The sequence below is a fragment of the Bolinopsis microptera genome, chromosome 13 (genome assembly GCF_026151205.1).
Source record: "Bolinopsis microptera isolate Bmic1 chromosome 13, MBARI_Bmic_1.0, whole genome shotgun sequence".
Lineage (NCBI taxonomy): Eukaryota > Metazoa > Ctenophora > Tentaculata > Lobata > Bolinopsidae > Bolinopsis > Bolinopsis microptera.
Window position 1 is genome coordinate 1495893 of NC_087084.1, and position 25082 is coordinate 1520974.

The 25082-nt window shown below is 41.1% G+C and overlaps 1 protein-coding gene across 3 annotated transcripts in view; it reads right to left on the reverse strand.

Moving 5' to 3' along the window:
* LOC134825524 (sushi, von Willebrand factor type A, EGF and pentraxin domain-containing protein 1-like) overlaps positions 1–25082 on the reverse strand; it is a 43745-nt gene that overhangs the window by 4183 nt on the left and 14480 nt on the right. For all 3 annotated transcript variants that reach the window (XM_063837754.1, XM_063837753.1, XM_063837752.1), the window contains exons 28-60: positions 24934–25019; positions 24349–24451; positions 24158–24242; positions 23708–23826; positions 23440–23519; positions 23201–23318; positions 22943–22995; positions 22369–22494; positions 21999–22083; positions 21056–21141; positions 20752–20938; positions 20524–20643; positions 18063–18268; positions 17785–17896; positions 17537–17637; positions 17322–17430; positions 16901–17031; positions 16463–16541; positions 15911–16194; positions 15541–15643; positions 15211–15343; positions 14499–14590; positions 14040–14160; positions 13701–13839; positions 12931–13477; positions 12517–12592; positions 12119–12315; positions 11620–11868; positions 11108–11356; positions 10581–10812; positions 10127–10273; positions 9854–9963; positions 9298–9404 (exon numbers count right to left, since the gene is read on the reverse strand). In XM_063837754.1, coding sequence (XP_063693824.1) covers positions 9298–9404; positions 9854–9963; positions 10127–10273; positions 10581–10812; positions 11108–11356; positions 11620–11868; positions 12119–12315; positions 12517–12592; positions 12931–13477; positions 13701–13839; positions 14040–14160; positions 14499–14590; positions 15211–15343; positions 15541–15643; positions 15911–16194; positions 16463–16541; positions 16901–17031; positions 17322–17430; positions 17537–17637; positions 17785–17896; positions 18063–18268; positions 20524–20643; positions 20752–20938; positions 21056–21141; positions 21999–22083; positions 22369–22494; positions 22943–22995; positions 23201–23318; positions 23440–23519; positions 23708–23826; positions 24158–24242; positions 24349–24451; positions 24934–25019 — 4772 coding nt within the window. The remainder of the gene's footprint in view (positions 1–9297; positions 9405–9853; positions 9964–10126; positions 10274–10580; positions 10813–11107; positions 11357–11619; positions 11869–12118; positions 12316–12516; positions 12593–12930; positions 13478–13700; positions 13840–14039; positions 14161–14498; positions 14591–15210; positions 15344–15540; positions 15644–15910; positions 16195–16462; positions 16542–16900; positions 17032–17321; positions 17431–17536; positions 17638–17784; positions 17897–18062; positions 18269–20523; positions 20644–20751; positions 20939–21055; positions 21142–21998; positions 22084–22368; positions 22495–22942; positions 22996–23200; positions 23319–23439; positions 23520–23707; positions 23827–24157; positions 24243–24348; positions 24452–24933; positions 25020–25082) is intronic.

Sequence of the window (25082 nt, forward strand, 5' to 3'; positions counted from 1 at the left end):
GATAGTCGTACTATTAACTGGTAACAATTAACTAACCTTGTACGGCTCACACACAAACTGCACTGTTTCCAGATAGTCGTACTATTAACTGGTAACAATTAACTGACTTTGTACGGCTCACACACAAACTGCACTGTTTCCAGATAGTCGTACTATTTACTGGTAACAATTAACTAACCTTGTACGGCTCACACACAAACTGCACTGTTTTCAGATAGTCGTACTATTTACTAGTAACAATTAACTAACCTTGTACGGCTCACACACAAACTGCACTGTTTCCAGATATTCGTACTATTAACTGGTAACAATTAACTAACCTTGTACGGCTCACACACAAACTGCACTGTTTCCAAATAGTCGTACTATTTACTGGTAACAATTAACTAACCTTGTACGGCTCACACACAAACTGCACTGTTTCCAGATAGTCGTACTATTAACTGGTAACAATTAACTAACCTTGTACGGCTCACACACAAACTGCACTGTTTCCAGATAGTCGTACTATTAACTGGTAACAATTAACTAACCTTGTACGGCTCACACACAAACTGCACTGTTTCCAGATAGTCGTACTATTTACTGGTAACATTTAACTAACCTTGTACGGCTCACACACAAACTGCACTGTTTCCAGATAGTCGTACTATTTATTCGTAACAATTAACTAACCTTGTACGGCTCACACACAAACTGCACTGTTTCCAGATAGTCGTACTATTTACTGGTAACAATTAGCTAACCTTGTACGGCTCACACACAAACTGCACTGATTCCAGATAGTCGTACTATTAACTAGTAACAATTAACTAACCTTGTACGGCTCACAAACAAACTGCACTGTTTCCAGGTAGTCGTACTATTTACTGTTAACGATTAACTAACCTTGTACGGCTCACACACAAACTGCACTGTTTCCAGATAGTCGTACTATTAACTGGTAACAATTAACTAACCTTGTACGGCTCACACACAAACTGCACTGTTTCCAGATAGTCGTACTATTTACTGGTAACAATTAACTAACCTTGTACGGCTCACACAAAAACTGCACTGTTTCCAGATAGTCGTACTATTAACTGGTAACGATTAACTAACCTTGTACGGCTCACACACAAACTGCACTGTTTCCAGATAGTCGTACTATTAACTGGTAACAATTAACTAACCTTGTACGGCTCACACACAAACTGCACTGTTTTCAGATAGTCGTACTATTAACTGGTAACAATTAACTTACCTTGTACGGCTCACACACAAACTGCACTGTTTCCAGATAGTCGTACTATTTACTGGTAATACTGATATCTGGATATTATCCGGTTGGAAGAGACAAGGACAAGTGAAACAAGGAAGTTAGGAGTAAGGGCAAATTTTCGGCGTCAACGCCATCTTCAGGCTCAAATTATTTGTTATATAGTAGTGTTGAAAGTATTAAATACTTTCAACACTACTATATAAAAAGTATGAAGTATATAAAAAGTTGAAAGTATTAAATACTTTCAACACTACTATATAACAAATAATTTGAGCCTGAAGATGGCGTTGACGCCGAAAATTTGCCCTTACTCCTAACTTCCTTGTTTCACTTGTCCTTGTCTCTTCCAACCGGATAATATCCAGATATCAGTATTTCAATCATGAGACTAATAAACAGCGAACTACTCCGTTATTTGATATTTACTGGTAACAATTAACTAACCTTGTACGGCTTACACACAAACTGCACTGTTTCCAGATAGTCGTACTATTAACTGGTAACAATTAACTAACCTTGTACGGCTCACACACAAACTGCACTGTTTCCAGATAGTCGTACTATTAACTGGTAACAATTAACTAACCTTGTACGGCTCACACACAAACTGCACTATTTCCAGATAGTCGTACTATTTACTGGTAACAATTAACTAACCTTGTACGGCTCACACACAAACTGCACTGTTTCTAGATAGTCGTACTATTTACTGGTAACGATTAACTAATCTTGTACGGCTCACACACAAACTGCACTGTTTCCAGATAGTCGTACTATTAACTGGTAACAATTAACTAACCTTGTACGGCTCACACACAAACTGCACTGTTTCCAGATAGTCGTACTATTAACTGGTAACAATTAACTAACTTGTACGGCTCACACACAAACTGCACTGTTTCCAGATAGTCGTACTATTTACTGGTAACAATTAACTAACCTTGTACGGCTCACACACAAACTGCACTGTTTTCAGATAGTCGTACTATTAACTAGTAACAATTAACTAACCTTGTACGGCTCACACACAAACTGCACTGTTTCCAGATAGTCGTACTATTAACTGGTAACAATTAACTAACCTTGTACGGCTCACACACAAACTGCACTGTTTCCAGATAGTCGTACTATTAACTGGTAACAATTAACTAACCTTGTACGGCTCACACACAAACTGCACTGTTTCCAGATAGTCGTACTATTTACTGGTAACATTTAACTAACCTTGTACGGCTCACACACAAACTGCACTGTTTCCAGATAGTCGTACTATTAACTGGTAACAATTAACTAACCTTGTACGGCTCACACACAAACTAAACTGTTTCCAGATAGTCGTACTATTAACTGGTAACAATTAACTAACCTTGTACGGCTCACACACAAACTGCACTGTTTCCAGATAGTCGTACTATTAACTGGTAACAATTAACTAACCTTGTACGGCTCACACACAAACTGCACTGTTTCCAGATAGTCGTACTATTTACTGGTAACAATTAACTAACCTTGTACGGCTCACACACAAACTGCACTGTTTCCAGATAGTCGTACTATTTACTGGTAACAATTAACTAACTGTTTACGGCTCACACACAAACTGCACTGTTTCCAGATATTCGTACTATTAACTGGTAACAATTAACTAATCTTGTACGGCTCACACACAAACTGCACTGTTTCCAGATAGTCGTACTATTAACTGGTAACAATTAACTAACCTTGTACGGCTCACACAAAAACTGCACTGTTTCCAGATAGTCGTACTATTTACTAGTAACAATTAACTAACCTTGTACGGCTCACACACAAACTGCACTGTTTCCAGATAGTCGTACTATTAACTGGTAACAATTAACTAACCTTGTACGGCTCACACACAAACTGCACTGTTTCCAGATAGTCGTACTATTTACTGGTAACAATTAACTAACCTTGTACGGCTCACACACAAACTGCACTGTTTCCAGATAGTCGTACTATTTACTGGTAACAATTAACTAACCTTGTACGGCTCACACACAAACTGCACTGTTTCTAGATAGTCGTACTATTTACTGGTAACAATTAACTAACCTTGTATGGCTCACACACAAACTGCACTGTTTCCAGATAGTCGTACTATTTACTGGTAACAATTAACTAACCTTGTACGGCTCACACACAAACTGCACTGTTTCTAGATAGTCGTACTATTTACTGGTAACAATTAACTAACCTTGTACGGCTCACACACAAACTGCACTGTTTCCAGATAGTCGTACTATTAACTAGTAACAATTAACTAACCTTGTACGGCTCACACACAAACTGCACTGTTTCCAGATAGTCGTACTATTTACTGGTAACAATTAGCTAACCTTGTACGGCTCACACACAAACTGCACTGTTCCCATATAGTCGTACTATTTACTAGTAACGATTAACTAACCTTGTACGGCTCACACACAAACTGCACTGTTTCCAGATAGTCGTACTATTAACTGGTAACAATTAACTAACTGTGTACGGCTCACACACAAACTGCACTGTTTCCAGATAGTCGTACTATTTACTGGTAACAATTAACTAACCTTGTACGGCTCACACACAAACTGCACTGTTTCCTGATAGTCGTACTATTTACTGGTAACGATTAACTAACCTTGTACGGCTCACACACAAACTGCACTGTTTCCAAATAGTTGTACTATTAACTGGTAACAATTAACTAACCTTGTACGGCTCACACACAAACTGCACTGTTTCCAGATAGTCGTACTATTAACTGGTAACAATTAACTAACCTTGTACGGCTCACACACAAACTGCACTGTTTCCAGGTAGTCGTACTATTAACTGGTAACAATTAACTAATCTTGTACGGCTCACACACAAACTGCACTGTTTCCAGATAGTCGTACTATTAACTGGTAACAATTAACTAACCTTGTACGGCTCACACAAAAACTGCACTGTTTCCAGATAGTCGTACTATTTACTAGTAACAATTAACTAACCTTGTACGGCTCACACACAAACTGCACTGTTTCCAGATAGTCGTACTATTAACTGGTAACAATTAACTAACCTTGTACGGCTCACACACAAACTGCACTGTTTCCAGATAGTCGTACTATTTACTGGTAACAATTAACTAACCTTGTACGGCTCACACACAAACTGCACTGTTTCCAGATAGTCGTACTATTTACTGGTAACAATTAACTAACCTTGTACGGCTCACACACAAACTGCACTGTTTCTAGATAGTCGTACTATTTACTGGTAACAATTAACTAACCTTGTATGGCTCACACACAAACTGCACTGTTTCCAGATAGTCGTACTATTACTGGTAACAATTAACTAACCTTGTACGGCTCACACACAAACTGCACTGTTTCTAGATAGTCGTACTATTTACTGGTAACAATTAACTAACCTTGTACGGCTCACACACAAACTGCACTGTTTCCAGATAGTCGTACTATTAACTAGTAACAATTAACTAACCTTGTACGGCTCACACACAAACTGCACTGTTTCCAGATAGTCGTACTATTTACTGGTAACAATTAGCTAACCTTGTACGGCTCACACACAAACTGCACTGTTCCCATATAGTCGTACTATTTACTAGTAACGATTAACTAACCTTGTACGGCTCACACACAAACTGCACTGTTTCCAGATAGTCGTACTATTAACTGGTAACAATTAACTAACTGTGTACGGCTCACACACAAACTGCACTGTTTCCAGATAGTCGTACTATTTACTGGTAACAATTAACTAACCTTGTACGGCTCACACACAAACTGCACTGTTTCCTGATAGTCGTACTATTACTGGTAACGATTAACTAACCTTGTACGGCTCACACACAAACTGCACTGTTTCCAGATAGTTGTACTATTAACTGGTAACAATTAACTAACCTTGTACGGCTCACACACAAACTGCACTGTTTCCAGATAGTCGTACTATTAACTGGTAACAATTAACTAACCTTGTACGGCTCACACACAAACTGCACTGTTTCCAGGTAGTCGTACTATTAACTGGTAACAATTAACTAACCTTGTACGGCTCACACACAAACTGCACTGTTTCCAGGTAGTCGTACTATTAACTGGTAACGATTAACTAACCTTGTACGGCTCTCACACAAACTGCACTGATTCCAGATAGTCGTACTATTTACTGGTAACGATTAACTAACCTTGTACGGCTCTCACACAAACTGCACTGATTCCAGATAGTCGTACTATTTACTGGTAACGATTAACTAACCTTGTACGGCTCACATACAAACTGCACTGTTTCCAGATAGTCGTACTATTAACTGGTAACAATTAACTAACCTTGTACGGCTCACACACAAACTGCACTGTTTCCAGATAGTCGTACTATTTACTGGTAACAATTAACTAACCTTGTACGGCTCACACACAAACTGCACTGTTTTTAGATAGTCGTACTATTAACTGGTAACAATTAACTAACCTTGTACGGCTCTCACACAAACTGCACTGATTCCAGATAGTCGTACTATTTACTGGTAACGATTAACTAACCTTGTACGGCTCTCACACAAACTGCACTGATTCCAGATAGTCGTACTATTTACTGGTAACGATTAACTAACCTTGTACGGCTCACATACAAACTGCACTGTTTCCAGATAGTCGTACTATTAACTGGTAACAATTAACTAACCTTGTACGGCTCACACACAAACTGCACTGTTTCCAGATAGTCGTACTATTTACTGGTAACAATTAACTAACCTTGTACGGCTCACACACAAACTGCACTGTTTTTAGATAGTCGTACTATTAACTGGTAACAATTAACTAACCTTGTACGGCTCACACACAAACTGCACTGTTTCCAGATAGTCGTACTATTTACTGGTAACAATTAACTAACCTTGTACGGCTCACACACAAACTGCACTGTTTCCAGATAGTCGTACTATTAACTGGTAACAATTAACTAACCTTGTACGGCTCACACACAAACTGCACTGTTTCCAGATAGTCGTACTATTAACTGGTAACAATTAACTAACCTTGTACGGCTCACACACAAACTGCACTGTTTCCAGGTAGTCGTACTATTAACTGGTAACAATTAACTAACCTTGTACGGCTCACACACAAACTGCACTGTTTCCAGGTAGTCGTACTATTAACTGGTAACGATTAACTAACCTTGTACGGCTCACACACAAACTGCACTGTTTTTAGATAGTCGTACTATTAACTGGTAACAATTAACTAACCTTGTACGGCTCACACACAAACTGCACTGTTTCCAGATAGTCGTACTATTTACTGGTAACAATTAACTAACCTTGTACGGCTCACACACAAACTGCACTGTTTCCAGATAGTCGTCCTATTAACTGGTAACAATTAACTAACCTTGTACGGCTCACACACAAACTGCACTGTTTCCAGATAGTCGTCCTATTAACTGGTAACGATTAACTAACCTTGTACGGCTCACACACAAACTGCACTGTTTCCAGATAGTCGTACTATTAACTGGTAACGATTAACTAACCTTGTACGGCTCACACACAAACTGCACTGTTTCCAGATAGTCGTCCTATTAACTGGTAACGATTAACTAACCTTGTACGGCTCACACACAAACTGCACTGTTTCCAGGTAGTCGTACTATTAACTGGTAACAATTAACTAACCTTGTACGGCTCACACACAAACTGCACTGTTTCCAGATAGTCTTACTATTTACTGGTAACAATTAACTAACCTTGTACGGCTCACACACAAACTGCACTGTTTCCAGATAGTCGTACTATTAACTGGTAACAATTAACTAACCTTGTACGGCTCACACACAAACTGCACTGTTTCCAGATAGTTGTACTATTAACTAGTAACAATTAACTAACCTTGTACGGCTCACACACAAACTGCACTGTTTCCAGATAGTCGTACTATTAACTAGTAACAATTAACTAACCTTGTACGGCTCACACACAAACTGCACTGTTTACAGATAGTCGTACTATTAACTGGTAACAATTAACTAACCTTGTACGGCTCACACACAAACTGCACTGTTTCCAGATAGTCGTACTATTTACTGGTAACAATTAACTAACCTTGTACGGCTCACACACAAACTGCACTGTTTCCAGATAGTCGTACTATTTACTGGTAACAATTAACTAACCTTGTACGGCTCACACACAAACTGCACTGTTTCCAGATAGTCGTACTATTTACTGGTAACAATTAGCTAACCTTGTACGGCTCACACACAAACTGCACTGTTTCCAGATAGTCGTACTCTTTACTGGTAACAATTAACTAACCTTGTACGGCTCACACACAAACTGCACTGTTTCCAGATAGTCGTACTGTTAACTGGTAACAATTAACTAACCTTGTACGGCTCACACACAAACTGCACTGTTTCCAGATAGTCGTACTATATACTGGTAACAATTAACTAACCTTGTACGGCTCACACACAAACTGCACTGTTTCCAGATAGTCGTACTGTTAACTGGTAACAATTAACTAACCTTGTACGGCTCACACACAAACTGCACTGTTTCCAGATAGTCGTACTATATACTGGTAACAATTAACTAACCTTGTACGGCTCACACACAAACTGCACTGTTTCCAGATAGTCGTACTATATACTGGTAACAATTAACTAACCTTGTACGGCTCACACACAAACTGCACTGTTTCCAGATAGTCGTACTATTACTGGTAACAATTAACTAACCTTGTACGGCTCACACACAAACTGCGCTGTTTCCAGATAGTCGTACTATTTACTGGTAACAATTAACTAACCTTGTACGGCTCACACACAAACTGCACTGTTTCCAGATAGTCGTACTATTAACTGGTAACAATTAACTAACCTTGTACGGCTCACACACAAACTGCACTGTTTCCAGATAGTTGTACTATTAACTAGTAACAATTAACTAACCTTGTACGGCTCACACACAAACTGCACTGTTTCCAGATAGTCGTACTATTAACTAGTAACAATTAACTAACCTTGTACGGCTCACACACAAACTGCACTGTTTACAGATAGTCGTACTATTAACTGGTAACAATTAACTAACCTTGTACGGCTCACACACAAACTGCACTGTTTCCAGATAGTCGTACTATTTACTGGTAACAATTAACTAACCTTGTACGGCTCACACACAAACTGCACTGTTTCCAGATAGTCGTACTATTTACTGGTAACAATTAACTAACCTTGTACGGCTCACACACAAACTGCACTGTTTCCAGATAGTCGTACTATTTACTGGTAACAATTAACTAACCTTGTACGGCTCACATTCAAACTGCACTGTTTCCAGATAGTCGTACTCTTTACTGGTAACAATTAACTAACCTTGTACGGCTCACACACAAACTGCACTGTTTCCAGATAGTCGTACTGTTAACTGGTAACAATTAACTAACCTTGTACGGCTCACACACAAACTGCACTGTTTCCAGATAGTCGTACTATATACTGGTAACAATTAACTAACCTTGTACGGCTCACACACAAACTGCACTGTTTCCAGATAGTCGTACTGTTAACTGGTAACAATTAACTAACCTTGTACGGCTCACACACAAACTGCACTGTTTCCAGATAGTCGTACTATATACTGGTAACAATTAACTAACCTTGTACGGCTCACACACAAACTGCACTGTTTCCAGATAGTCGTACTATATACTGGTAACAATTAACTAACCTTGTACGGCTCACACACAAACTGCACTGTTTCCAGATAGTCGTACTATTTACTGGTAACAATTAACTAACCTTGTACGGCTCACACACAAACTGCGCTGTTTCCAGATAGTCGTACTATTTACTGTAACAATTAACTAACCTTGTACGGCTCACACACAAACTGCACTGTTTCCAGATAGTCGTACTATTTACTGGTAACAATTAACTAACCTTGTACGGCTCACACACAAACTGCGCTGTTTCCAGATAGTCGTACTATTAACTGGTAACAATTAACTAACCTTGTACGGCTCACACACAAACTGCACTGTTTCCAGATAGTCGTACTCTGCCTTGTCAGTTCCTGTTATCCTACTTCCTTCAGGTACTCTTCTTTTACATCTCACTCCTGTTAGAGAGATAACGAATAATATTAAATGATAACATCTAAAAGTAAGCTATAACTAAGTATCCATATTCCGTGCACACTTTGAAACCATTTATTTATTTATCTACGATATTATGTTTTTTTGTTTGGTTGAATAACTTTCCGTTAACTGATTGGGATCTGACACATGTAATTTTGTAATGATCTTTCTAATTTCTTATTTCTAATTTCTAAATTTCTAATTTCTAATTTTTATAAAACACGAATGAACTATTTAGAAAACGTAAGACTGTGTCGAAGAGAAAATCCACAGATAAACGAATTCATTATTTGCCAGTTTACCCTTCCATAGAAAACTACCATTGATTTTTAGAAAATTCTCCAAGTATTTGAAATCAAAAACCAAATATTGAATATTCCAACTTAAAAGTGTCTTAAAACAATGGAAATATGTGGGGTGATCTACTAACGTTCACATTTTGGAGAAATCCCATCCCATTCTCCACTTTCAAGGCATGTTCGGGTATTCCGACCTTCTGGTACCATCTTATAGCCTGGATCACACATATACTGCACCGACCTGGTAAAAGGATTTTAATTTTTATCACTTCAGCAGCTTCTTTAAGGTAATAATTATATTGCCTTATGTCTAATATCCACCTGCAACCAAAAACATTAACAAGCCGTTATTTTGCATCATTTAAATATTTTAAATCGTTGCTTTAAGATTTTTTTAAACTCACGTTCCCACCACGTTCTCATCAGCAGTCTCTATAATTCCGTTAAGAAGAGATAGTACGGGACAGGACACACATTTACACTCAGGTGGGGCGTAGGTCCACTGTTTGTTGTTTGTGCACGTTCTTATATCCTCCCCCATCAAGTGGTACCTGGGGGTTGTTACTTAGTAATACTACCTTACCGGACTTTATTAAACCTGGGGGTTGTTACTTAGTAATGTTACCTTACCGGACTTTATTAAACCTGGGGGTTGTTACTTAGTAATGTTACCTTACCGGACTTTATTAAACCTGGGGGTTGTTACTTAGTAATGTTACCTTACCGGACTTTATAAAACGGAAATTAATTAGAGCGTCCAATAATGAACAACAACTAAATCTAAATCACATGAAAACAGCGTTGGAGGCCCTATACTACTAGAGTTCATATTGAACAACAACTGAAACCAGCACTGACCTGTCATCCTTGCACTTGTACTGCACTGCCGCCCCCGGAGTATCGGCACCTCCTTCTAACCCACCACTAATCTGAGTGACACTGCCGTACAGGATATCCCCCACATTGCCACAGTGTTTCACTTTGCAGGAGGTGGGCCCCGGCCCGCTCCACTGGGAACCGTTCAGACAGCGCCTTACAGGGTCACCGTACAACTCGTACCCTTCGTCACACACGTAATGTACTTGCTGACCTGAAGTGTTGTTTAGTTGTTACTTTATTGCTGATAATTTGTGCGATTTTCAAAAGGATAGAGCGTAGTTTTATAACTAGAAAGAGTGTAGTTTTATAAATAGAATTTAGTTTAGGTCTTTGCGCTGGTACCAGCAAATAAAAACATAAAATACAGCAGTAATTTCTGTGTATTAAAATACAGCAGTAATTTCTGTGTATCGAGGTTTATATTTAAATACCAAATAATATAAAAGTATTCCTACTCTTAACATTGTTATAATACCCCATTACCCTGTGGCCGTCCATTAACCTACCGCCATAAGTGTATTTAGTGTCAGCATTAGGGACCCCCTCCAACACAGGGCACACCTGCTCTACACATAAAGGAAACTTGTTATCCCACTCTGCATCCTCACCACACCGTAACACGGCCTGACCCGTCAGAGCGTAGCTCTCGTCACATTTAAACGTTACAGAGCTCCCGCACTCGTACTTTACTCGTATTGTGTTTGCTGTGAGTCTGCCGTTTCCTACTGCGTGATCAGGCTTACTGCACTGCTTCACTGAGAGATGGGGGGTTTTTATAGAAATAGTATTTGAAGTAATAGTGAGGATTTAAAAGGTTGATTATCATGATATTTCGGTCGAGGATCACCCGAAGGCAAAAGTAAGTATGACACAAGCTTGAGGAATAAAAAAGAAAAACTCTCATTTTGTTACAGACTGACTATAAATATACAACTTGTATATTGACTACATACCTTCACACTTAGTAGGTTTAGGAGGACTCCACTACAAATATACAACTTGTATATTGACTACATACCTTCACACTCTGTAGGTTTAGGAGGGCTCCACCTGCCGTCTATACACTGCAGTATCTCCGCTCCAGGGTTAGTCGGGCCATAACAAGGATCACACTCTATTCTGCGCAGAATGTCTGATTCCTTGACTATCCTCCCGTGGGTAACGTTTGCAAGGGGCTCACACTCGCTGTGTTCACATCTTGGGAAGTCTCCCCTCCAGGTCCCATCTTGCTGGCAGGATATTATCATGCTGCCAACTAGGTCCCATCCTGAGGAATGCTTACTGTCAGCAGTAATATTTGGGTAGTTTCCAATAAATCAACCATCATTGAAGGATAATATTCTGGTCCCCTAGCCCTACTTGAACTTTTCCATTCACCTTTTGAAAAAAGTATAGTGAAAGGTTACGAATCGAGGGCAGGGGGGGGGGGGGGTTGGGTCCTAGATTGATTGGGACGATTTTAAGCACAACTACTCGAATTTTATAAACTTAACTGCAAGTAAAATTACACATCTTACCATCTTCACACTCATATTCTATCTCAGTGTACGGTCTGTATTTCCCGTCCGTAGCAGCAGGATCTGGATAAGTTGTAGTTCTCATGTGTTGAGCTACTTCCGGGTGGGGGCAGGTTACTTCCTCACAGGTAGGGATAACTGTGTCATACTTACTGCTGCTCGTGCACTTCAGTTGTTTGTCTCCTACTAGTTTGTATCTGGTACAGTGAGCATGTGAGTAAAAGGTAGTTTGATATATTGTCATGTAAGTAAAGCGCAAAATAATATAGAGCCATCTTTCAAAGATGGCATCTTTGCTAGAGCCATAATGTTTTGGTTTGAACTGAAAATTAATAAAACTCTTTAGCACAAATAATGTTTGCACAAATGTCATGAATTCCTAAATAATACCGACTTACCCTAAATCACATTCAAAGCTAACGGTTTCTCCACACTTGGGTATATCCTCGACATCATGACCACTTGTAATTCTTCCTGCAATATCATCCACTTAACCGTGTACAATACAATTTGTAAGCCTACTTTGTAATAGCATACTAGTGTCTATAGTACTGCAGTAATTTCTTCTGGTCAGACAATCAACACGACGTTTGAGCAAAGTTTGATGCTCAAATCATAATCTACTAAAGTACTAAGAACCTTGCCGTTAGAAATAGCGGGCAGATAACAAAGTATTGGATTGCAAAGTATTGAACCTTACCGTTAGAAATAGCGGGCAGATAACAAAGTATTGGATTGCAAAGTATTGAACCTTACCGTTAGAAATAGCGGGCAGATAACAAAGTATTGGATTGCAAAGTATTTAACCTTACCGTTAGAAATAGCGGGCAGATAACAAAGTATTGGATTGCACGTGGGCTCTGGTGATGACCACGTGACTCCTTTATTCCCATCAAATACACATTCTCTTATCTGTGCGTCTCCTCCCTGCAGCTCAGAGCACGTGTTGCACTGATAGGTAATGTTAGCTCCGTACAGGACACCTTTACCCTGCTCTTGCAGTGAAGGGAACACTGCTCCGTTATTGGGATCGTCCTGGGGTCTACAGGACATCTTCACACATTTAGGAGGTTGTGGGAACCATGCAGTCTTGTCACATCTTATCCAGGGAGTCCCCTCCATCTTGTACCCTTCCTCGCACGTGTACCAATACTGCTGGTTACAATCAGTATCCTCTAGGTTTATCTTTGCTTTCTTCATGTTAGCATGAGGAATAAGAGGGGGAGCCGGGCACTGTTTCCTGGCACATCCACTGTGAGGGGACTCCCAGGTTCCATCAGATTGGCAGAGTGCCTCCTCCGGGTGGGGGACGTGGAAACAGCGTCTCTGTCTGGGGTTTACTCCGCAGGTGTATTCTACCTGGTGTAGTGTAGTGTTAGTGTTAGTTATACTAGTTAGTTATAGTGTTAGTATAGTGTAAGTGTAGTGTAGTGTTATAATTCTACCTGGTGTAGTATGCTACTTTAGTCAGGTTTATTAGTATGGCATCATTATAATATTTACAATAAAAAAGAGGTGCAGGTTTTATTGAAGTTGTTGTAGTATGAGTAGAACTCATGATGATAATTAGGTGTTATCTTACCTCGTACCCATATAGAGTATCGATATACTCAGCTACCAGCGGAAGACTGACAGAAATTTCTCCGCAATCGATCGCCACGCACTCCGGCTCCGTCCCTGACCATTTCTCTCCGTCACATTTTCGTGTTACTGTTCGGGAACTGCAATATTTAAAAAAAATTATAGAGGTGTACATTTTTGGTTCTTATTTTTCTGTTACATCTTATAACAAAAATGACACAACGTACGATAAGATAAAACAAAGAATATGTCACGACTAGCAACGACCAGATATAACACACTCGATCAAGGTCAAGTTCCAATCTACAACCCAAACAAATGTCAGTAAAACAAATCTAACCTTGTATAAGTAAAGTGGTAGCCGGTGTTACACTCGTACGTTACACTAGCCTCACACTGGAAGTTCTGAGAACTTGTCATTCTGCCGTTAGCTGGTGTCCCTGGGTTGGAGCACCTCTTCTCTGAGGAAGATTAGGAAGAGTTAGGGAGATACTACACCTCTTCTCTGAGGAAGATTAGGAAGAGTTAGGAAGATTCTACACCTCTTCTCTGAGGAAGATTAGGAAGAGTTAGGGAGATACTACACCTCTTCTCTGTTAATATTAGGAAGAGTTAGGGAGATACTACACCTCTTCTCTGTTAATATTAGGAAGAGTTAGGGAGATTCTACACATCTTCTCTGAGGAAGATTAGGAAGATTTAGGGAGATACTACATTACCTCTCTGGGAGATTATTTAAAAGACATTTAAGAAGTAAAGGGATGAACTGAGATTTTTAAAATAAAGAGTTGGCACTGACCCTGACAGACAGGGAAACTTCCGTTCCAGTTCCCAGTAGCTTCGCACTTTAACACATGGAACCTTGGGTAGATGCTCTCTGTTTCTTTTACACTGTAGGAAAATTTTATTATTGGGGGGTTATTAGGAGAGCTTCTGAGGGTTTTATTATCTTGTTTATACAAGGGGGTGCTGTATAGGGGGGGGGTGTACAGGGGGGCTGTATAGAGGGGCGGTGCTGTACAGGGGGTGTACAGGGGGGGGGGGGGGCTGTAATCTGTATAGACTATAGAGGGGCGGTGCTGTACTGGAGGACGAAAGTGCAAAGAAACTGCTGCTAACTGCTGCTGACTGCTACTAACTGCTACTAACTGCTGCTAACTGCTGCTAACTGCTGCTAACTGCTGCTAACTGTTGTTAACTGCTGCTAACTGCTGCTAACTGCTGTTAACTGCTGCTAACTGCTGCTAATTGCTGCTAGCAGCGGTTAGCAGCAGTTTCTTTGCACTTTAGTCCCCCTAGGGGGGATGTACACTGTACATTGTACAGGGGGTGTTGTACAGGGGGGGGGGGCTGTATAGGGGGTGTATAACAGGGGGCTGTATTACTAGCTCAACAGAGTTAAAATCATTGGTAAGATTAGTTTTGTATTCTATGTGGAATTCGAAAACAATCTTCATCCGTTTAATCTAACTTGAAATTTAATCAAACCCATGGAAGTGTTTAGTGTTTACCTTTCGTTTTTGAAGGCACTATTAAACTTGTAACAATCATCGCACTTGAACGTGACAACAGTACCGTACTCGTGTGTGAGATCGGGGAAGTGAGAGCGGTTAGGTGAGGAGTTTATTGAGGTGCAGACTTTAACTAAGGGGGGAGGTTTCAGTTAGAGAACCGTGAAACAAAAATATTTAGATATTATTTTAACTATCACAAACCCGTTCATTTATTCGAGGTTACGTGTTGGTGATTGTATAAATTGATGAATCAGTAAGAAAATTAAAACAATTATCATTTAAAAACCAAGTTAAATATTCAGATAGTAAAAAGTGAAATTGTCTTACTTGAGCAGACGGGGTGTTTACCAGTCCACTTTCCCCACTCAGTGCAGTTCCGGACCAAATCACCGTCTGTCAGGTAATACCCTTCATCACACTTGTAAACAGCCTGGGTTTTCAGTTTTAGGATACACACAATACTTTCCCATGACTGATAGGCTAATTTTATTAATAACCGCTAAATATTGTCTTTCAGGGAGGACAGTATACTTATAGCTGGTGTACGCATGACAGGCCCCCTCCCCCCTCTCTTCCTACACCCCAGGTACGCATGACAGGCCCCCTCCCCCCTCTTCCTACACCCCTGGTACGCATGATAAACAAGTTTACTGAAGAGAAGTTTAAAGTAAAAAAACTATTCCTCAAACAAACTAACCGCTCCATCACAAGTGCCATCAATGCTGACGAGACTGCCGTGAGTAGGGGGACTAGGTGGGGCCTCACACGTGATTCTCTCGCACGTGGGCGCTGTCTCGTTCCACATCCCTCTAGTACAGTCCCCAGGGTCAGGTACACACTTCCTCCTCTCACAGAGGCACTCAGAGTCGTGACTGAAGGTGTAGCACCTGTCACATCTGTAACGCGCCATGTCCCCACATCCTCGTCCCGTTGTGTCTACTTGTCCGTGCTCTATTTCCGGAGCTTCTTCACATTGTCTTACTGCAAACAGGTGTGGTGTCGTTTATAGATGGGTGATAGGTTAGTGATCAATAGTTAGTCGGTCGTAAATCAACTAAATTATTGTGGTATATTTACTATATGAGTATATGAAACATCAAAATTTATTTAACATCCTCAATAAATGTAATAGATTGTACTACAATCTGTAGTACAATAGTTATAAATGTTGTGAAAATAGTTTATAACTATGACACGCTCATAGTGATAAACTTTTTCTTCTAAGTCGTCCAATGTTTACATGACTTACAGTTCATTTTAGGCTCTTTTGTTGTCCAAGACCAAGATTTATCGTAATTACATTGCGCTTCCATGATTCCATCCGTCGACTGAAAGACATTATTATTATAAAACAGGATCTTACCGACTAAAATTATTCAAAAAATTACCTTAATGCGATAAACTGTACCCAATTGAAACAGATTTTCCCAACCTCTGTTGCATGCACAGCTATATCTTTGATTTCGTTTAATTCATGCAAGTTACCTATATGCCCTGAAAGACAGGGCTTCCTAATTATCAAGTCATATATCTGAACTGCTATCTACAAATTATTGCTTTTTTGCATTATATCAGAAATGATTGTTCCAATTCGCTAAATTTTCTTTCCACCCTTAAACTTAAATCAACATAATATTGTGTATTAACAGATTAAGCTAATCTATGATTTAAGAATTAATAAAGAAACCATTGTCTCTTCAGCACACGACTCCTCGTAGTAGCACTCGTCACACTCCAGTTCCTTCTTAAAGTTACACTTGTTCTCTCCTGCTTTATAGGTACAGTGTGGTACAGCTGGCGGGGTGGCGCACTTCGACCCTGATAATTAATTGGTTTTTAATTTTTTTAAAGCTGTATTTTAATTTGTTTTTAAACACTTATTGCTTTAAAGGGTTTTTTTTTCTTCGATTTACTCGTATACTTTTTTACGAGTTCCATTTATCAGGATATCCTAAAATTATATAAATTTCCAACTCAAATGAAGATATAGTTTTATTGGGGGTATTTATTAGTGTGCTAACTAATTAATCAGTTATTAAGAAAAAAAGAAAAAAATTTATGTTAAGAAAAAAGAAAAAAATATGAAAATATAAAAAAGTATCTCTTACTGTGGCAAGTAGGGAGGTCATGTGACCAGGTCTTGTTTGTCTGACACGTGTGAATCTGTGACCTTGAACCGTCAGGGAGCTCATAACACTCGTCACACGTCACCTCCACCTGACCGTTCAGTTATATCAAGGAGAGGGAAATGAGTATTTATTTATAAATAAAACAATAATATTATTTTTTAAATAATATAAAATGCTCTTTGAACTGTACTCACAGTGCTCTGACAATGAGCAGGGTTATCTAGACTGTAGTCATGAGGGGAGGTGTAGTGGAGGTGCATGGTTTCATCTACATCTCTGTAGGCGCACTGCTTCACTGAAACGCATTGTGGTGGTCAGATCTTGTGTAGTTAGCAATTTAAATTTAAAACATTCAATTCGAGTTCATTTAAATGCAATGTTGCTGTGTATAGTGTTTAACATAGATTTGGTTGTAAGCGATTCGCTTATTATAACTACTCACATGTGCAGAACTTGTCTCTGTTAGTCCACTCTCCTATTTCTCCTATCTCCGACTGTTTCTTAACACACTGTTTTACGGGCGGGTTCTTTATTCCGTCCACTACTGCTCCATCCTGCAAATATATGCAAATATTTGACAATATGCGGATATGCATTATGCAAATATGCAAATATGAAAATATGCAAATATGCAAATATGTTAATATACCCTGCTTAGTTTCGGGATCAGTGTTTTATTAGGTCCCCTATATTGATGTCTTCACTAGTAAACTAACTAACCTCGGCGTTGTACTCAAAGCAAGGTCCACAGATAGGATCTATCTCCTGACACACATAGTCCCTGTCACATGTGGCAAAGTTCTCTTTAACCGTCATCTCACCCAGTTCCTGTAGAACCGTTCTGGTTCCCTTTCTGTACACCAACTGTGTACTCTTCTCCTCTGTTATTGGGTCCACCGGCTCCTCCAGGTGCTCGCAACAGATAGCTGCGGTGTTGTCAACATGTTACCATATTAGGGCATCACGTGGTACAACAAACACTACTTGCCTTGAAGTGTTAATTCTGGTCTACATTAGAATCTGACAATAAGTCTCAAATACATAATGAATAATTTCCCCAAACTGATGACCTCCCCCCGCCCCTACTACTCACGTTCACAGACAGGAGGGTGGGACCCCGCCCTACTACTCACGTTCACAGACAGGAGGGTGGAACCCCCCGCCCCTACTACTCACGTTCACAGACAGGAGGGTGGGACCCCCCGCCCCTACTACTCACGTTCACAGACAGGAGGGTGGGACCCCCCCCCCCCGCCCCTACTACTCACGTTCACAGACAGGAGGGTGGGACCCCCCCCCCCCCCCGCCCCTACTACTCACGTTCACAGACAGGAGGGTGGGACCCCCCTACTACTCACGTTCACAAACAGGAGGGTGGGACCCCCCCGCCCCTACTACTCACGTTCACAGACAGGAGGGTGGGACCCCCGCCCTACTACTCACGTTCACAGACAGGAGGGTGGGACCCCCCCCCCCCCGCCCCTACTACTCACGTTCACAGACAGGAGGGTAGGACCCCCCCCCGCCCCCTACTACTCACGTTCACAGACAGGAGGGTGGGACCCCCCCCCCCCGCCCCTACTTCTCACGTTCACAGACAGGAGGGTGGGCCCCCCCCCCCCCGCCCCTACTACCCACATTCACAGACAGGAGGGTGGCCCCCCCCCCCGCCCCTACTACTCACGTTCACAGACAGGAGGGTAGCCCCCCCCCCCTCCGCCCCTACTACCCACGTTCACAGACAGGAGGGTGGGCTTCCGCCCCTACTACTCACGTTCACAGACAGGAGGGTGGGACCCCCCGCCTCTACTACTCACGTTCACAGACAGGAGGGTAGGACCCCCCCCCCCGCCCCTACTACTCACGTTCACAGACAGGAGGGTGGGACCCCGCCCCCGCCCCTACTACTCACGTTCACAGACAGGAGGGTGGGACCCCCCTACTACTCACGTTCACAGACAGGAGGGTGGGACCCCCCCCCCCGCCCCTACTACTCACGTTCACAGACAGAAGGGTGGGCCCCCCGCCCTCCCCTACTACTCACGTTCACAGACAGGAGGGTGGACCCCCCCCCCGCCCCTACTACTCACGTTCACAGACAGGAGGGCGGGCCCCCCGCCCTCCCCTACTACTCACGTTCACAGACAGGAGGGTGGGACCCCGCCCCTACTACTCACGTTCACAGACAGGAGGGTGGGTCCCCCCCCCCCGCCCCTACTACTCACGTTCACAGACAGGAGGGTGGGCCCCCCGCCCTCCCCTACTACTCACGTTCACAGACAGGAGGGTGGACCCCCCCCCGCCCCTACTACTCACGTTCACAGACAGGAGGGCGGGCCCCCCGCCCTCCCCTACTACTCACGTTCACAGACAGGAGGGTGGACCCCCCCGCCCCTACTACTCACGTTCACAGACAGGAGGGCGGACCCCCCCGCCCCTACTACTCACGTTCACAGACAGGAGGGTGGGACCCCCCGCCCCTACTACTCACGTTCACAGACAGGAGGGTGGGACCCCCCCCCCCCCCCCCGCCCCTACTACTCACGTTCACATACAGGAGGGTGGCCCCCCCCCCGCCCCTACTACTCACGTTCACAGACAGGAGGGTGGGCCCCCGCCCCCCCCCCCTCTACTACTCACGTTCACAGACAGGAGGGTGGGACCCCCCGCCCCTACTACTCACGTTCACAGACAGGAGGGTGGGACCCCGCCCCTACTACTCACGTTCACAGACAGGAGGGTGGGTCCCCCCCCCCCCGCCCCTACTACTCACGTTCACAGACAGGAGGGTGGGCCCCCCGCCCTCCCCTACTACTCACGTTCACAGACAGGAGGGTGGACCCCCCCCCCCCGCCCCTACTACTCACGTTCACAGACAGGAGGGTGGACCCCCCCCGCCCCTACTACTCACGTTCACAGACAGGAGGGTGGGACCCCCCCCCCCCCCCCCCCCCCCCCCCCCCCCCCCCCGCCCCTACTACTCACGTTCACATACAGGAGGGTGGCCCCCCCCCCGCCCCTACTACTCACGTTCACAGACAGGAGGGTGGGCCCCCGCCCCCCCCCCCTCTACTACTCACGTTCACAGACAGGAGGGTGGGACCCCCCGCCCGTACTACTCACGTTCACAGACAGGAGGTTGACCCCCCCCCCCCCCCCCCCCCCCGCCCCTACTACTCACGTTCACAGACAGGAGGGTGGGAGCTCCAGCCAGCAGTCCCCGTGTTGGTGTTCTGGTTACAAGTCAGAGTCTCACTCCCCACCAGTCTGTAGCAGGGATCACACTCGTATCGTACTGTACCTGTTAGGAGATTATATAAATCTACATATCATCATCTTCACACGAAAAGGGAAGGAAACTTTAAAACAAATAAAGATATCAAGTTAGCAGATAATAATTAATTCTCACCACAAGTACAAGCAGACTCCGGTTCTACTGTCTTAAAACTTCCGTTATCAATAGTGACAGGCTCGGAGCAGGTGATGGGGACGCACTTTGGAAGGTCCTTGTCCCAGAACTTAGTGGGAAGACATTGCAGAGTGTCTGTTATAACATTGTCACTGATCTTATGACAGCAGTCACATTCGACCTCTATCTGTGGAGATGTTTGTATTAATGTGTTGAAAGATAAAGATGTTGAGACAAGATGATCCAGATGTTTGAAGCAGAAGTGCGTTTAGAACAAAATGTTAAAGCGAGATCATGGACTTACAGTTTGGTTGCACTTCTTTGTACTGTGTACTACAGTGTAGTGAAGGTTGAATTCAGTTGGGATCTCAGGAACGTTACACTCTTTCCCTATTTAAAGTTTAGGTTTATTCTAATCAAGTCGTGATTCTGATCAACGTTCTGTATTAAATGTTAGTGAGGATAGGTCATCGTCAACTATAAAATGTGTATAAAGTGTATCTGATTTTACCCAGCAACTACAATAAAACACTCACTGTTACCCAGCAACTACAATAAAACACTCACTGTTACCCAGCAACTACAATAAAACACTCACTGTTACCCAGCGACTACAATAAAACACTCACTGTTACCCAGCAACTACAATAAAACACTCACTGTTACCCAGCAACTACAATAAAACACTCGCTGTTACCCAGCAACTACAATAAAACACTCACTGTTACCCAGCAACTACAATAAAACACTCACTGTTACCCAGCAACTACAATAAAACACTCACTGTTACCCAGCAACTACAATAAAACACTCACTGTTACCCAGCAACTACAATAAAACACTCACTGTTACTCAGCAACTACAATAAAACACTCACTGTTACCCAGCAACTACAATAAAACACTCACTGTTACCCAGCAACTACAATAAAACACTCACTGTTACCCAGCAACTACAATAAAACACTCACTGTTACTCAGCAATTACAATAAAACACTCACTGTTACTCAGCAACTACAATAAAACACTCACTGTTACTCAGCAATTACAATAAAACACTCACTGTTACTCAGCAACTACAATAAAACACTCACTGTTACCCAGCAACTACAATAAAACACTCACTGTTACCCAGCAACTACATTACCTACTACTACATTAGCTACTAAAACAGTAAAACACTCACTGTTACCCAGCAACTACATTACCTACTACTACATTAGCTACTAAAACAGTAAAACACTCACTGGAGCACATTCTGTCAGTGTTGGTCCAGTAACCTTCCTTACTGTTACCCTTCTTGACGCACTTCCTCGTGGGTGCAGAGTCAAACTGTAAACATAACTAGTTACTTTGTTACTACTAGTTAATGTAACATAACAAGTTAATATACTTGTTTTAAACAATCAGTTTTTTGGAGTTTTCAACGTTTTTTACAACTGGTTTAGTTTGGATCCAGTTTCTTTTCGAGAGTATTCCTGTTAACTTGTTAATGAGTTTATTAAACCTCTTGAGCTTAACAAAACTAGAGGTTGGAAAGTAAAGCAGTCGCTCTAAAACTAGTAAAACAAGTAGCGTACTACTACTGCTATGAGTAGCTAATTATCAGTAACCTACCACAGCCCCCTCTGTTCTGTACTCATAGCACTCGTCACACTCAGCTGCTACCTCCTGACACACGTAGTTATCTCCACAACCTGCCGGGTTAGCGCCGTGTGTGTAACGTACTCCCGTAGATATAACCTGTAAGTTTAATACTTTATACACTAATATATTATGTAACTAATAATTTTATACACTACTATGTAGCGAATAGTTTGAGGATGTTTAAGGGTGGGATCTGCAACACTGCTTGTAATTGTATAACGGGATCAATACGGGATCAAAACGGGATCAATACAATTTTACACAAGAATACAATACTTGTATAGATTGGCGATTTTAATTCTGGTCGGTATTAAAATATTTGTAAAGGAGTAAGTGTACTAATATCTAGTATGGTTCACTAGATATTATTACCTGGTAGTGTGGTTACTAACTCCTTTATAAATATTATTATTACCTGGTAGTGTGGTTACTTACTCCTTTATAAATATTATTATTACCTGGTAGTGTGGTTACTAACTCCTTTATAAATATTATTATTACCTGGTAGTGTGGTTACGTACTCCTTTATAAATATTGTTATTACCTGGTAGTCCTCATCCTCGCTGGGTACGGGTAGTAGTGCTGGGCAGCAAATAGCTGAAACGGAATATTAGTCAGCTATGTATAATCATAGTTTATTGTTATAAATTTGTTGAATTTATAACAATAAACAATAAATTAAATTTCTTGTTTCATTCTAAACATTTCTCGTTTCATTGAATAATAAAATCAAAATCTTTTAAAATTAAATGTTAACCATATAATGCACATTTTGCAAAACTGATAAAATGATAAAACGTACGTTGACAGGAGGGAGGGGTGTTGACCCAGCTCGTGAGACTGAACTCCAGATCAGGCTGAGTACATATCACCTCCTCGTTACCTACTAGTTCTGTGCACTCGTTACAAGTGTACTTTAACTGCAGAGATCAGGTGCTTGTCACTATGTGGTGGCCCATGTAATGACAGTAACAAAAAGAATTATTTTGTCATAATTTTCAAGATTGTTTGTTTAAATTCTTTTTTCAAATATTATATTACCTTTCCACCGCAGGACAAAGCTTCCTTAGTAACTGTGGCGTTAGTGACAACAGGGATCTCATCGTCCGCGCATGCCATTACTGAAATTATGACCTAATTAGAAAATTTAAATTCGAGTTATATTTAATATATGATACACAAATTCAAAATTTTCTATATTCACACCATAAAAACATTGTTTTAAGGCTTACATATAATCAAATTATCTGGACATTGACAAATGCTCATGTAAGGAAATGTTGCTATGGTTACATGGCCGTATACTCACTTTGACAGACTGGAGGTAGTCCACTCCACTGGCCCTTAGGATCTTTCTTAATGTCTTTAGGAACACAAGATCTCTCCAGGTCTCCACTCACGTGTCTGTAGCACTTGTCACACTCCCATCTGAAGTGTGGGAGTGTCAGTAATTTAATATATAAGTATATACATTCCCATCTGAACAGTAATTTGATATATAGTGGCGTTTATTACATAGTGAGGTAGTTTATTACTAGCAGGAACCCGTATAACCATATTTTTTCATGCTGATTTAGAGGACATTTGATTTGACCCATTCAAAAAAAAGTTTCAGTGATTTATTATAGAGTGAGGTTGAGGAGATAAGGATGACTGAACTCTGCTTAATCTAATGTAAATCCAATTAGAAAGGAGGTAAAGAAAGTGGTTGAACATAATAAACAGAAAGTGAAGAAAGTGAACAGGTAAAACACTCTACCTTAACGTGGTGGTGCAGTTGTACTCGTGATCGTCGTTCACTAGATAAGCGTTAGAGACTGGCTCAGGTGCATCACATGTCATGTCTGGAAACGATACAGCATGTTACCATGGTTACAATATCACACACTTCTTGGTACCATAAAATGTGACTTATATTTTAAATTTGTTGAAAATACAGTAAGTTCTTACAAATGCAGCTAGGGATTTGTGAGGATGAGATGTTCCACGTTCCATCACTCTGACACATCAACCTGTCTTTGTCACATACATGGTAACAATCTTTAGAAACTGCCTGAGTGAAGGGAGTTGTAAATATTCTACTAATTTAATGTAAATATTGTATTAAAAAAGGGAGTTGTAAATATTCTACTAATTTAATGTAAATATTGTATTAAAAAAGGGAGTTGTAAATATTCTACTAATTTAATGTAAATATTGTATTAAAAAAGGGAGTTGTAAATATTCTACTAATTTAATGTAAATATTGTATTAAAAAAGGGAGTTGTAAATATTCTACTAATTAAATGTAAATATTGTATTAAAAAAGGGAGTTGTAAATATTCTACTAATTAAATGTAAATATTGTATTAAAAAAGGGAGTTGTAAATATTCTACTAATTTAATGTAAATATTGTATTAAAAAGGATTTTTAATAGCTATATGATATATTGAATAGTAAAGCTATAAGATATGTTTAAGAGAGTGAATAACATTCTATTCAAAGAATTTCAGCGATGTCATTTCCTCTGTAAGATAAGTTTAAAAAGTGAATACCTCCACGTCCATTATGTCACCACAGTAGAATGTGTCATCTCCAGAAACCCTCTTTCCGTCTACTGAGCTCTCAAACTGGCAACCACCTGGTTATATATTGATTACTGTTTTAAACAACAACAAATTATCTGACATTTTGTAAGAGTGTC